Source organism: Nematostella vectensis, chromosome 8 (genome assembly GCF_932526225.1).
Source record: "Nematostella vectensis chromosome 8, jaNemVect1.1, whole genome shotgun sequence".
Classification (NCBI taxonomy): Eukaryota; Metazoa; Cnidaria; class Anthozoa; order Actiniaria; family Edwardsiidae; genus Nematostella; species Nematostella vectensis.
The window spans coordinates 800,748-815,015 of record NC_064041.1 but is presented as its reverse complement, the minus strand read 5'-3'; the positions used below and the strand labels follow the sequence as shown (position 1 = coordinate 815,015).

At 37.5% G+C, this 14,268-nt stretch overlaps 1 protein-coding gene across 1 annotated transcript; it reads left to right on the top strand.

Annotated features, from left to right (window-relative positions):
* Positions 1-105: 105 nt before the first annotated feature.
* LOC5508397 (cyclic AMP-dependent transcription factor ATF-6 beta) lies at positions 106-13,609 on the top strand. Its single transcript, XM_001628946.3, has 16 exons — positions 106-1,773; positions 1,877-1,947; positions 3,327-3,411; positions 3,485-3,579; positions 3,898-4,213; positions 5,092-5,165; positions 5,440-5,526; positions 6,739-6,816; positions 6,959-7,066; positions 8,117-8,223; positions 8,747-9,154; positions 10,128-10,215; positions 10,493-10,644; positions 11,058-11,124; positions 12,216-12,297; positions 12,486-13,609. Exons 1-16 carry the CDS (start codon positions 1,689-1,691, stop codon positions 12,653-12,655), a joined length of 2,073 nt encoding a protein of 690 aa, XP_001628996.2. The 5' UTR covers positions 106-1,688; the 3' UTR covers positions 12,656-13,609.
* The last annotated feature ends 659 nt before the right edge of the window (positions 13,610-14,268 follow it).

The window sequence follows — 14,268 nt, the reverse complement described above, 5'->3', positions numbered from 1 at the left end:
AGGGTCTTAGTGTTCTCCCCAGGATTCTTCACCAGTGGTGGTTCATTGATATCCATGATGAACTACAGGATTTCAAGAAATCTAAAGAAAAATTCTGACAATTTGGGGAAAAAAAACTTAAGTGATTTTCCAAGAAATAACAGCATTGCAGCGTGCCCCAGGCTCCACTGTCTGGGTACAACACCGGCTCTTTGGGTTTTCAAAAAATGACTTTGGAGCAGACAACTTAGAAGTCTCACCTTTTTTCCACCCTTTTAAGCCACCCTTTGCAATTCTGAATCTCTCACGGCATGTATCTGACACAAATATTTATAGTAATATGTATACAAGGATTGCTGTTATTTTCTTCGGTGTGCTGTTCCTGAAAAGATCAACACTCCATCCCTCATGCCTGTACTGTATCGGCCCAGTGGGGCAGGTAGGACTTTTTTTTTTGCAATTGTATTATGGGATATGATATTATTATGGAATATGATATTATTATGGGATATGGTATGACCTGGAGTACTAGATGTTAACAGCCTTTCTTATGCTGCATTCACACCAAAACAATGTTTAGTTGAACAGGTTTTTCTTTTCCTGATAACCTATATCAAGGTACAGGTTAATTTTTCCCCAGCGATGCCTACCCCCTCCCCCTCCCCCCCCAACAAGTTTCTAAGCAACCAAATCATCGTCAGAGAGCGCATTGAATGCCGGATTTGATATTTCTCTTAATTTTTCAAGGAAATGATGTTGAAAATTTTGTTATTATGCCTTTCTTTTTTTTGTGTGTGGTAAACCAACTTAGGCTAACATTGTACACCCATGACTTTTCATCAGCCCTATGATTTTGTGATTTCTTGGGGTGCATTTGTGTTAACTCTTATTTGTGGAACCTGTCACCCTATAGTGACGTCATGACTGCTGAGATCTCGCGTTAGGTCTACCCTCCTCCGCAGGCAACTCTAATATACTCTGTTATGGCCTTTATTCACATTTGGGATACCTGTGTTTGCGATGTTAGGACGCGGGATACTGGCCTTTTTTTCGCCCTCTTCCCGCTGCGTTATTTTTCTCCTATTCACCACAGGAGTCCGAGTTATGGGCTTTGCCATTATACCAGCTGGGTTAGAATGAATAGCCGCGTGAGAGACATTTAGATCCGCACGATGGACTTAGTAAGACGAGACGCTTATTAAATATTCAAACTGCAGCTGTGTTGCCGAAAAATAAATTGGAAAGTTTTTCCTCCAGTTATACCTAACATGAACCATACTATGCTTTTTTATTTCTTATTTCTGTGTAACAAATATTTTCTATCTTTTCTAAATATCAGAAGCTGTATAAATACTTATGAGAAAAGTTGGATGGCTCACATTTTATGTAATAGCGCGCGCAACATTTGTAGAATATTTTTTTCGTCCTTGATATCATTTTTTTTGTGTGTGAATCTTTTTCAAAACTGAGAAGGTTTTTTCTCTATTATGCTACTGCTGACGTGTAGTGCTCTCGCTGAGAAATAAATAGAACTTTTATTGTTTGCGTTTTCGTTCGTAAAATTCATGGCCGCGAGTAGACTGGTACGGGTTGTCACAATCCACTGTTTCACATTTCACACGTAACGAAGCGTTTCTTTGAGTAGCGTTGGTGGACCGACGTTAAATATCGCCGAATTCCGGCGTCTGGGATAGCTAGACTACACAAAAATGATGTCTCAAGAAGAGATACTTCCCTGGTCTGAGTCTGATTCAAGGTTTTTCGCAGATAATCTTCTTGGAGTCGAAGATTGGGGTAAGAAACTGGACATAGATGAAGCCGGATGGTTTGTGTATCATTTATATGTAAGAAATTCTTTGAAAAATGGATTTTAAACATTTTTCCTACCTTCCCATAGGCGATGCTATTTCTGATATCAAATTTGATCCAAGTGAGGTGTTGTTGGGTGAAAAAGACGTGGAAATGGCGGTGAGTAGTTAAATTTTCCCAGGAGCGTGCAATCTTCCTTGAAACTTACGTGTCGATATTGAGGTGTTCGAACCTCAGCAAGTTTCATTTGCACAAATGACCCCAAATTATCGACATGATACTCTATAGATGCAAATATATCTCAAAAATATGATATAATTTTCTCTTAGTTTCGACGTGATCAGACTCCATGGTTTTATATGAACCGAAGTTTAAATAGATTTTGACCCCTTTTGTGCTAGTAATTTCAATAGTGTAGATTATTGGAGGTTTTGTCCTGACTACGATTAGCTTCCATCCCTTTTTCGTTATACAGCATTCAGTTATTCATTCTTTTAAAGTATCCGAACTTATTTTTCTTTAAAATTGGTAGTATCTGTAAATGTTTTCTTTATTAAAGGAAAACATTCGCATTTAAATTCGCTCTTTCAAAAAAAAAAAATGAATAAATTTGTTCATGAAATTGCATGATGCAACCTGAAGATTTCCTCGAAATTGAATGATCCGACCATTCTATTGAACTATTGAAATAGCTTTTCATGGATCTAGCAGATCCGAAAACCCTCTCTAAAAAATAGAATCAGACAGAACATTTGTTATCTTCTCCATACGTTGCTTGTATCATTATTATTACGTAACTTAGGAAACTTATGTGAATATCTTCCTATGAAATTTTGTAGAGAACTGTTCAAAGTTTTTGATGAGAACAGCAGACAATTTTTTTAAACTGCATACATTTTGAACACAAATGGACTTTTCAATGTACAAAGGCATATGATTAACCAAAAAACAATGAAGACACCATAACCTATGGGATGGTATCTATTCACACACAGATTTACCAAGGAATATTTATTGTGGAATTGTATTATGTCAAAATGAAAACCTTTTAATCCCACATGTTATTTTCAAGCTCTGTTGAGTAAAAGACATCTGGAGTTTGCCACCTACAACAGGATTGCAGATCTCTAGAAAATCATCCTACCTGCTGTATCATTTAATATTTTACTTGTTCTAGATTATGTAAAGTCTTGATCAAAAGTATGAATTGTTCGAATTTTGGACACTAATAAGAAATGACATCAGGGATTGTGTCTGTACGAGTCACCATACAATGCTTATAGGAGGTGCATTGATTCCCCTGATTGGCCAAAAAACCTTTTTCTTATAGCTAGATTGTTTACTAACTATGCTGTTTCTAACAACCCTGTTAGTTATATTTTGTCACAAATATCATATTAGAAGGTTAAGAAACTTTATGCTGTGACTCCAAGGAAAATACAAATGTGTATGAGAATGCTTGATCACCCTTCCGACATTTTAGAAGAAATCTTGATTTTTAAAAACAATGTGATTGACAGCTTTTTATTCCTTATTAGGGCACTGATGACGACTTGAGTGAACTGCTGACCAATATAGGAGATGACATGTGGACTCTCTCAGAGGAAACCATACAAACATTAGGTACAGTGAAAGTGACAAAAAGTGATCAACACCCTTAAATGGGCTTTTTCTAATGTTGTCACTTGGTTTCCAGGAGCTAATATTAAGCAAGAACCGCCATCACCATCGTCATCTATTTCCTCTTATGTTTCCATGGACTCATCTCTGCCCAGCTCACCAGAATCACAGGTACAGAAGAGTATTGAAAAGTTGTATAATGATAATAATGATATTGTTATAGATATGACAATGATGAGAAAAATATTTGAATTGGGGATAGAGATGATGATATTGGTGGTTATAGTGCCGGCGTTTATATTAGTAATCCTCATGATAGTGTTGATTTTGATTAATTAGTGATGATGATGATAATATTGATTATCTATATATGGTAAGCGTCACTCTTGTGCCATAGGCTGAAAATTCTCTGATCAATAAGTTCCTGTAAAACCCGCACATTCAGTCAAAAGGAGGTATTTGACCTGAGTTATGGCCTTATTGTTTCAGCAACTTTTGAATGGTCAGACCTCTCCACCGCATCAGAGCAATGTTCCCCAGGAGATCAAGCCCTTGTACTTCATGCCAAACCCTGTCAAAACAGAGCTCCCAAAATGCACGGCTCAAGTAGCTACCATCAGAACCAAGCCTGCTGTACCAAATACTTGCATCAAAACAGAAGCCAGCCTGACACCATCACCGTGTATCAAGAAAGAACCCATTGCCATCCAGCCATGCAGCCAGATGAAGCAGCTACAAAACGTTGTTATCCAGAGCACACAAGCAGCTACGGTACCCGCCAAGATGATACAACCTCTCAATACAGGTACAGCAAGTAGGGACTGAGACAGGAAATGCTACATCAAGGCCATATTTTTTCAGAAGTGGTAGTTATTGTTATTCTTGGGTAATAATATGAAGTTTAAACTTCTTCATTTTTTCAGTTTCAGTTCTTTGGTATGCCATTACTAGAGAAATTTCAAAGATTACTATTTAAAAAATAAACTATTCTTTGCGTGCCTTGATTCAGTTTTAAAAACCAAGGTGTTTTTGTTTGGGAGAATTTGAGAGAAGATATGTGAAGCACGAGACCGTAGGTCAAGTGCTTCACATCTGCTTGAAAATTCCCAAACAAACACTGAGGTTTTCAAAATTCAATGAAGGCACAAAAATAATGTTTTATTTCTTTTATAAGATTATTTCTAATCCTACACAAAAGAAAAGAAAAACTTCACAACAGCGCATGTTCATGGCGTCATTCCAGTGCACATCAGTGTGTTCGCAAAAAAAGCTTGAAAAACTGAAAAAGTGGCTTCAAATTCCAAGCTAAATATTTACTTCATCAATTGGTGGTTCATCTATTTGGACTTAAAAGTTCATGGAAATTCATGGTTGTTGACTGATGATGCACGAATTCTCTTTACTAGATTTTATGCTGCGTCATCGCATGACCTTCATTATGTAATGAAAGTGACCAATCCCACCAATCAGAGTGCCTTTACTATCTCAATTACTTTATAAAGAAAAATGATGATAGAATTGTAAAAATCTTCATGTGAAACTCTTAATTTTCATGACCCCTTTGCTGCATGCAAGAAAACATCAACTCTTAGCTTGTTTTCTTATTTTGTCCATTGTTTTATCACTCATGTCCTTCTTACAAGGCCTACTCATCTTATTGGTAATGAACCTCATCTCCTGTAGGTGTTGTATCAACAAATGGTATCAAGTACATCCAAGTCAATGGCAACATTGCAACAACTCCAATCATTGTGGGGGTGAGTTTTGACGTGACAAAGAGATGATAGTGATGATGACTATGATGGTTTTGATTATGATTATGACTATGATCATGATTATGATTATAATGATTGTTATGATTAAGATGCTTAAAATTATGATTATGATGTAATGATGATTATTTTGAAAGTAATAGTAAAGATTTTTTGTGATAGTTATGTTTATGGAGTTGTTTCTGATAATATGATGGTGTGCATTCCGAGACTTTTTTACTAGAATGAGCAAAGAATTGACTATTATTGTTCTTTCCAGAGTAAACCTACAGCAGCATCAGTGAAACCTATCACTACGGCTGTTGCCAACTGTGTCGTGGCCAGCCAACAGCCAAAGGTTCTAGATGTAAGTACTGTTAACACAAGGTTCTAGATGTAAGTACTGATAACACAAGGTTCTAGATGTAAGTACTGATAACACAAGGTTTTAGATGAAAAGTACTGTTAACACAAGGTTCTAGATGTAAGTACTGATAACACAAGGTTCTAGATGTAAGTACTGATAACACAAGTTTCTAGATGTAAGTACTGATAACACAAGTTTCTAGATGTGAGTACTGATAACACAAGTTTCTAGATGTAAGTACTGATAACACAAGTTTCTAGATGTGAGTACTGATAACACAAGTTTCTAGATGTAAGTACTGATAACACAAGTTTCTAGATGTAAGTACTGATAACACAAGTTTCTAGATGTAAGTACTGATAACACAAGTTTCTAGATGTAAGTACTGATAACACAAGTTTCTAGATGAAAGTACTGATAACACAAGTTTCTAGATGTAAGTACTGATAACACAAGTTTCTAGATGTAAGTACTGATAACACAAGTTTCTAGATGTGAGTACTGATAACACAAGTTTCTAGATGTGAGTACTGATAACACAAGTTTCTAGATGTAAGTACTGATAACACAAGTTTCTAGATGTGAGTACTGGTAACACAAGTTTCTAGATGTAAGTACTGATAACACAAGTTTCTAGATGTAAGTACTGATAACACAAGTTTCTAGATGTAAGTACTGATAACACAAGTTTCTAGATGTAAGTACTGATAACACAAAAGTTCCTCACTTTGGGGGGGGGGGGAGGAGTCCATGATTGATAAGCCTAGGCTTCTTTCGGCCTTCCCTACCAGGAATACCAGCTTATTCAAATGGCTTTTTTTTATTGATATTATAAAGAAATATAACTTATTATTATTTTCTTTTTATGCAAAAATGTATTTCTTTTTCCTTGTAAATCAAATGAACTGAAAACTATTTTATTCACAATAATTCTAACTCTCAATAACTTGAACCATTTTGATTTCCCTCGGAGTTTTGAGTTACAGCAGTGAACTCTATGTTCTGACTAAAGATAACTTTTATATAAAAATTCTAAAACTAACAGGCTCTTGGAGTTTGTGTTTTCTATATAATGGTGTATGTGTGTTAATTGTGTGTTTATTGTAATAACTCCATTTAAGTTTGATTAAAAACCACATCAACATTAAACTTAGCTTAGCTGATCTTGTTTCTAGTTTATTTACTATTACTGACTTGCTTGTCAACTTCTAGGAAAAAATTCTTAGGAGACAGCAGCGAATGATCAAGAATAGAGAGTCAGCCTGTCTATCTAGGAAAAAGAAGAAAGAGGTGAGTTAAGCAGCTTAAAGCTCAAATCCACAGCATTTATGTAATACAGAATGAACAATTTATTGATGAACAAATGATTGTCAGGGTTGATTCGTTGTCTGATTCGTTGTCTGATTCATTTCTTGTTCTTTTTTGTTTACAGTATCTGCAGTCACTAGAAACACAAATCAAAGAAGTCAATTTACTGAATGATAAACTTAGCGAAGAAAATATTAAGTTAAAGAAACGTGTCCAAGAATTAGAAAATGAGGTATGTTGATCGTTTCCATAACATTCACAATATCTACATCGTATCATAAGTACATATCTACATTGTATCATAAGTACATATCTACATCGTATCGTAAGTACATATCTACATCGTATCATAAGTACATATCTACATCGTATCATAAGTACATATCTACATCGTATCATAAGTACATATCTACATCGTATCATAAGTACATATCTACATCGTATCATAAGTACATATCTACATCGTATCATAAGTACATATGTACATCGTATCATAAGTACATATGTACATCGTATCATAAGTACATATCTACATCGTATCATAAGTACATATCTACATCGTATCATAAGTACATATCTACATCGTATCATAAGTACATATCTACATCGTATCATAAGTACATATCTACATCGTATCATAAGTACGTATCTACATCGTATCATAAGTACATATCTACATCGTATCATAAGTACATATCTACATCGTATCATAAGTACATATCTACATCGTATCATAAGTACATATCTACATCATATCATAAGTATGTTGTTGTTTCAAATGTGGCATGGTTTGAATTTTTTTCAAACTGGTTTGAATTTTTCAAACTAGCTCATTTTTGGATACCTAGCATTCTAAAAGGGATTTTATTTTTGGGGAGTCCTTAATAAAACAGGGGCTTGGATTTTTTGGGGGTTGGGAGGTGTAACTAAAAGAACTAGATAAAAGATTATGCAAATATCCCCTTTTTAAACCAGTTTTAACAATTTCAAACCAAGAAGCATTTCAAACCACAACAAGTACATATCTACATCGTATCATAAGTGTTTGTTTTAGTGCCGGGTAACCAACCCACTTCCTATTACCACTTATCCTAAACACATGAAAGAAATATTGAAGCTACATTTGTTCACTTTCCAGCAGATGTTGTAATGTGCTCCCAAATTTCTGAAAATTGATTATCAAAATTAGCCAATTATGAATGAGAAATAATTTATTGATTAATTTCCCCCCCTAAATATTCATCAATTATTTAAACGCCATATGTCTTTTCCTTGTGTCTAGAATAACATATTAAAGGCAAAGAACCCTGAGCTTGCATCTGCCATCAAGAAATCCACCTGCGTTTTAGCAGTAGTTTTACTTGTGGCATTGAATGTAGGACCTTTTGGGTAAGAATTTGCATCTTCTTATGACTTCATTTAAACACCAGGCTCTGGTAAAAGGCACAGTTCTTCCACATACCGTAATAGTGTTGAGTACAAATAAAGTTAAGGTTAGTTGTAACCCCTGGGGCTGGCAAGATATCACGACCGTTTATTTGCTAATGAATAGACAATCTTTTTGCGCTATAAGGTCAGCATTTCTTTAACACTTGAGTCAAATACATCAAGTCCTACCCTTTCATCCATATGATATACAGCAGCTATAAAGGTTTATTGTGTTCAACAGTTGTAAAATATGGATCCACCATACACCCAGTACCATGTCAAATAAAATTGATTGTTAATGTCTAACGTAAGATGTCTAACGTAAATGCCTTAGTATCTTGATCTTATTGTTTTATTTTTGTCCATTTGAATTTTTTTGGGTTGAGTGTACTTCTCATGGCCAGTACAGTTGAGGGGTCAATGGGTTAACTAAGAGACATTGCGGTAGCATTTAGTAATTTTGTTGTTTATATGTTTGTTTTAGTCCACTCAATGAGCACTTGAAGTTTGACAACACAGACTCTGGGCCAAACTCAATGCTGCGACATGGGCGGGCACTACTGCAGTACGAGGGCCAGGAAACAAAGGCCACCCAGTCCCTGGTCTATTACGGGCCTGAGACAAGACCAAGATCAAATGAGACCCTTGATTCACTAAGTGTACCAACCAAGTCAGGTGTCAGCTCTTTCACTAACAGGAAAGAGAGCAAAGACTTGATTGTTGTAAAGAAAAAGTGGGACTTGCTTGCTGAGGTGAACAGGAAGAGGGCGTTATTGAAAAAGAAAGAGCGGAAGTTGAGAAATATAAGGAAAAGAATTGAAAAAAAGAAAAAAGAGGCTGAGATGGTAAACGTGTGCCCAAATCAACAAGTGAATACCACAGAATCCACACGGTAGGATACATATCAGACTCAACTTGGTTGCCTTAGAACATACCTGTGAACCCCAAGACTTAAAAAAACGGGAGATTTTTTAGGGGAGAGGGGAGGGAGATAGGATGCCAACAATAAGACCAACGATCAGACTGTAATCCAAGCATGCTGGTTTCATCTATCAGGTTAAATAGTATCTACTGACATGTATCATAGATATTGCATTTTTGCATGCTATGGTTGAGTTCTCATGTTCACTGTCGCTGCACAGATATTTGTACTCTTTCATTGTTGTTGGGTACAATCTCGGATAAAATATGATCAATGGGACCCTGTGGTAAAGTGGCAAAAATTTCATTGAATTTTTTTTTTAGATGTTCCCCCCCCCCTCCCCCCACAAGAACTTTGGAGAACTTTTGGGAAGTTAATAAGGACATACAGTACTACTCTGTCTTTAAGGGCGAAATTACTTTTGTTGCAATTACTTTTTGGTAAGCACCAAAGTGACTAGACTGATGATTCAATGTCAAGAACATCAATTTAAATAACTTTTTGAAAGGCCAGCATTGTTTCCTGACCACAGAGTGCCTAAAAATTATTTTTGAAGAGCCTTGAAGTTTGTGGCCAGCATGATTTACAACACCAACTTACGACTCGTGAGAAAACTGCTCCAAAGTATGAGCCAAGTTCTCAACAATTTGCGCGAAAACAGTCACACTTGATTGGTCAATATTTGCAAGCATTTCGGTATTCCTGTGGTCTACAAGAAATGCCTGGAAAAGGCTCATTGTGGCTAAAATCCAACTTCTACTTTAAAAACAACTCAACTGATTAAAATTTGGTAATAAACCGGGAGATTTAAGGAAAAAAAACGTGAGGCCGGGAGATTTGATTTGTCTCCTGGCAAAACCGGGTAAGGTTGGCAGGTATGTTACAAATTGATTGCCTAACTACTTGGTTGCCATTGTTAATAACAACTTGCTTGCCTCGTTAGATTGACAGAAGCAATGGAAGAATGGGTCCGCCAGCATGAGATCCAACGGCTCATCCGAATTAAAAACCACAGAGCCCAGAAAGAGAAGGTTTGTAAAGCTTAATGTTGCTTACAAGTGATCAAAAGAAATGTTTTTCTTGCTGTTTTCATCTAATACAGTATATTTAATTTATTGTTGTGATGGGTTGGGCTGTTCATGACCTTACCTGTAAGTATTTTACCTTTTTTCAACCTCAACACAATACAATACTGGAGTTGAAGACACTCAGAAACACACATTGAAACATTAGTCATTAGTGTTGTGTATGCACTGAAACCTATACAAGCCTAGAGGGCTATGTGAACCATGTGTATCCTCTGCATAGGAGAAGACTAAGTCGCAAAACATCGCCCTGCGTCTACCATCAAACTGCACTGCCGCAGAAGCAAGAAGGCGGATCCATAAGCACATGTTCTCTCGCCGTCACAACCCAGCATCCGACAACAATGCAGTACAGCTTTTCCAAGGCAGAGACCTGTAAGTACACCACCATGACAGCTCGCTACAACCTTTGATGGGATCAGGTGATGGGGCAGTTGGGTCACTTTTTTATGGGACCACGCCCATGGCAATGGAGTAAAGGCAATTTTTGATGGGATTAGGGGACCCATTAGGACTCCTTGCCTTAAGTCAGATCATCAAACTTTTCGCTGAGAAATATTCCAAAAACCCTTTTAGGAACAGTATGAAATATAATAATTGTATTTATAGGGATAAAATCAATAACAATTCAAAAGCAATAGAACAACTAAAAAACTGATCATCCCATCCAAGCTTCTTTACCTAACAAGATCCTGACCCATTACGTGTCTTGTAGACTCAAGCTCCTTAACCTAAAACGGTCCTGACCCATTACCTAACACGGTCCTGACCCATTCCATGACTTTTAGACTCAAGGTGTTTTCAGATGCCATCAATCGCCAGGATGACACCTTTTACATCGTCTCCTTCAGAAGGGTGAGTTCAATGACTGGATGTCGCAGACACATAGCTACTGTATGGACGCATAGCTACTGTAGGGAAACATCGCTACTGTAGGGACACATAGCTACTGTAGGGACCCATAGCTACTGTAGGGACGCATAGCTACTGTAGGGACCCATAGCTACTGTAGGGACCCATAGCTACTGTAGGGACCCATAGCTACTGTAGGGACACATAGCTACTGTAGGGACACATAGCTACTGTAGGGACGCATAGCTACTGTAGGGACGCATAGCTACCGTAGGGACCCATAGCTACCGTAGGGACCCATAGCTACCGTAGGGACCCAAAGCTACCGTAGGGACGCATAGCTACCGTAGGGACGCATAGCTACTGTAGGGAGGCATAGCTACTGTAGGGACGCATAGCTACTGTAGGGACGCATAGCTACTGCAGGGACGCAGAGCTACTGTAGGGACGCATAGTACTGTAGGGACGCATAGCTACTGTAGGGACCCATAGCTACCGTAGGGACGCATAGCTACTGTAGGGACGCATAGCTACTGTAGGGACGTATAGCTACTGTAGGGACGCATAGCTACTGTAGGGACCCATAGCTACTGTATCCCCCCCTAGGCCACCAGCATGCATAGCTAGGGAAGAGCTCACACATCCCCCCCCCCTAGGCCACCAGCATGCATAGCTAGGGAAGAGCTCACACATCCCCCCCCCCCCTAGGTCACCAGCATGCATAGCTAGGGAAGAGCTCACACATCCCCCCCCTAGGTCACCAGCATGCATAGCTAGGGAAGAGCTCACACATCCCCCCCCCCTAGGCCACCAGCATTCATAGCTAGGGAAGAGCTCACACATCCCCCCCTAGGCCACCAGCATGCATTTTTAGAGGCCCTGTTGTACATATTCACCCTCCTTTAGTCCCTAGATGTTTTCTTTGTCTGAGAAAGATTGACTGTGCACCATCTAGGTTTAAAGTAAAGATGAAAATTCCTCAGATACAGCATCTAAACTGTAATCTTATCCTTGAAATAGCAACAATTGTTAATAGATTGTTGCTTGTGTATTTGAACAATATAAACATTTTTTTAACATGTTTTGTCTCCTAGGACCATCTGTTGTTCCCAGCCTCCCGAACAAACTCGACAAATAGACCAAAGATGTCACTCATGATGTTGGCCCCGCCCAATGGTAAGATTTTATCCATTTTGTGTACCTAGTAAGAACATGTGCCAGAGTGTTTAAGATTTGAACCACGCCAATATTATACTCACCATAAGCTTTCCTTTCTATTTCAATCAGACCATTTTCTACTTACAGATATGAAGCCCAGGCCTACTTCTAAGGGATGTTTTTTTAAATTATTTTTTCTTTCTCAGATCCATCCATGAACTCAAGTGCTGAGAAAGATTTTATCTCAATGATGCAAATCGACTGTGAAATTACTGATACGAAGTCCATTCAGATCAAGAAGAACAGCCTTCCTTTTCCTTTCATGGAAAACCGATCCGCGCCTCAAGCATTCACTGCCACTCACTCATTTACCTGAATATCCTATCTCTGTCTAGAACCTGGTGTCATTCCCAAGTTTTCTTGTGGTTTCCTGCTGGCCAAACACTGGTATCCTGAACAGAATGCCAGTGCCTAGTCAGTTTTGACACCTATCCTAGAAATCTCTGTGAAAATATGCATGCATATCATTAACATATTATAAACATTCACAAACAAGATTGTATATATTCATGTGTCAAAAGACAAAAAGTTTAAGAAGCATTGTAGATATGGTCAACACCAGCATATAAGAGCATAGATATCTCACTCTTTGTAATAACCTAATCACCATGGCTTGGATGAATAGCTTAAAGTTTGTCATTCTAAATAATAGCATTTCATTTTCTAATCATTTTTCATTATTGGTTTTTTGTACTGTTGAAAAATGGGAACCTATTTAACACGTTTCCTGATGTTGTAAATCCTAAGTTCCGATACACTGGTGTTGTAGATTTATCAAAGTCAGGCGTTTACATATAACTTATAGGTTTTTGCAAGTTTCTTGAGAACATGCAAATATTTATAGTATTCAAACAACATTTTACATAATGATATCCCTTGTAATATGCACTAGTGGTAATCTTAACTTTCAATGCCGCAATAGTTATAGCGCTAACTAAAACAATGATATTATAAAAAATATATATAGAATAATGGCATGCCACCAGTAGATGAGCTAGAAAAATATCACATTATTAATGCATTAAAATCAGCTTGTAAATATAAATATCAGTACACGTCGCACTTGAATTTATACAAACACCAAAAGTTTCATAGAAGAAAAAATTTAGAAATTTTCCAATGCGATTGGCAATTCAAAGATTGCAATAATGCAAGAGCCATAGTGATGATAGTTCCACTTTCTCTCATCAACATTTTTGGAATCAGTTGTATAAATAGAAATAAATAACAATTAATCTAAAAGAGACACAAATAAATAAAAGTTTGTGCATCAAATGTAGTTATTATAAATAATGTATGTGAATAGTCTGCCCCTTTTTACAGAATTTGATGAACACAATTGAACCTCAAATAACAGGCCCAATCAGAAGAGCGTATCCACCCTGCCTTGAATCGCAAGGTTGAAGTGGTACCATGTAGGGGAAGGTGGGTGGGGCTTACTATTAATTTTTAATGTTTCGAGATGCCCCGAATCAAAATGTTACCTTGAGATACTCCTACTATGCTGACATCATCATATGAAAACACCCAGGGGGAAAAATGATTCGACAACCCTTTGCACCTTGAGAGCAGAATAGTTGTACCCCTGAAAACAGAGGCCCAGACAGGGGGTGGTAAAGTAGACTTTCAAGACGGTAGAATAGTTGGGCGGGCCCCAGACATGTGAGAAGCTGGGTCTCTGAGATCCAGGCAACGCTACTGGCTAGATAGAAGTGAGTGAAAAAGCTGAATTTAACCCTAGAAAAAGATACCAGTGTAGAAAAAGATATTTCAATTTAAATAGGCACTAGTAAAAAATGAAACGGAATTCCTTAGATGCAAAAGGCAACAGGCTTTTGCATGTGAGGAGGGCACAGGTACCAAGTCCATGGTCAGATACCAAGCTCAAGGATCTTAAAGTGTCTGGAATCTGACTCCATGCAGCGTCAT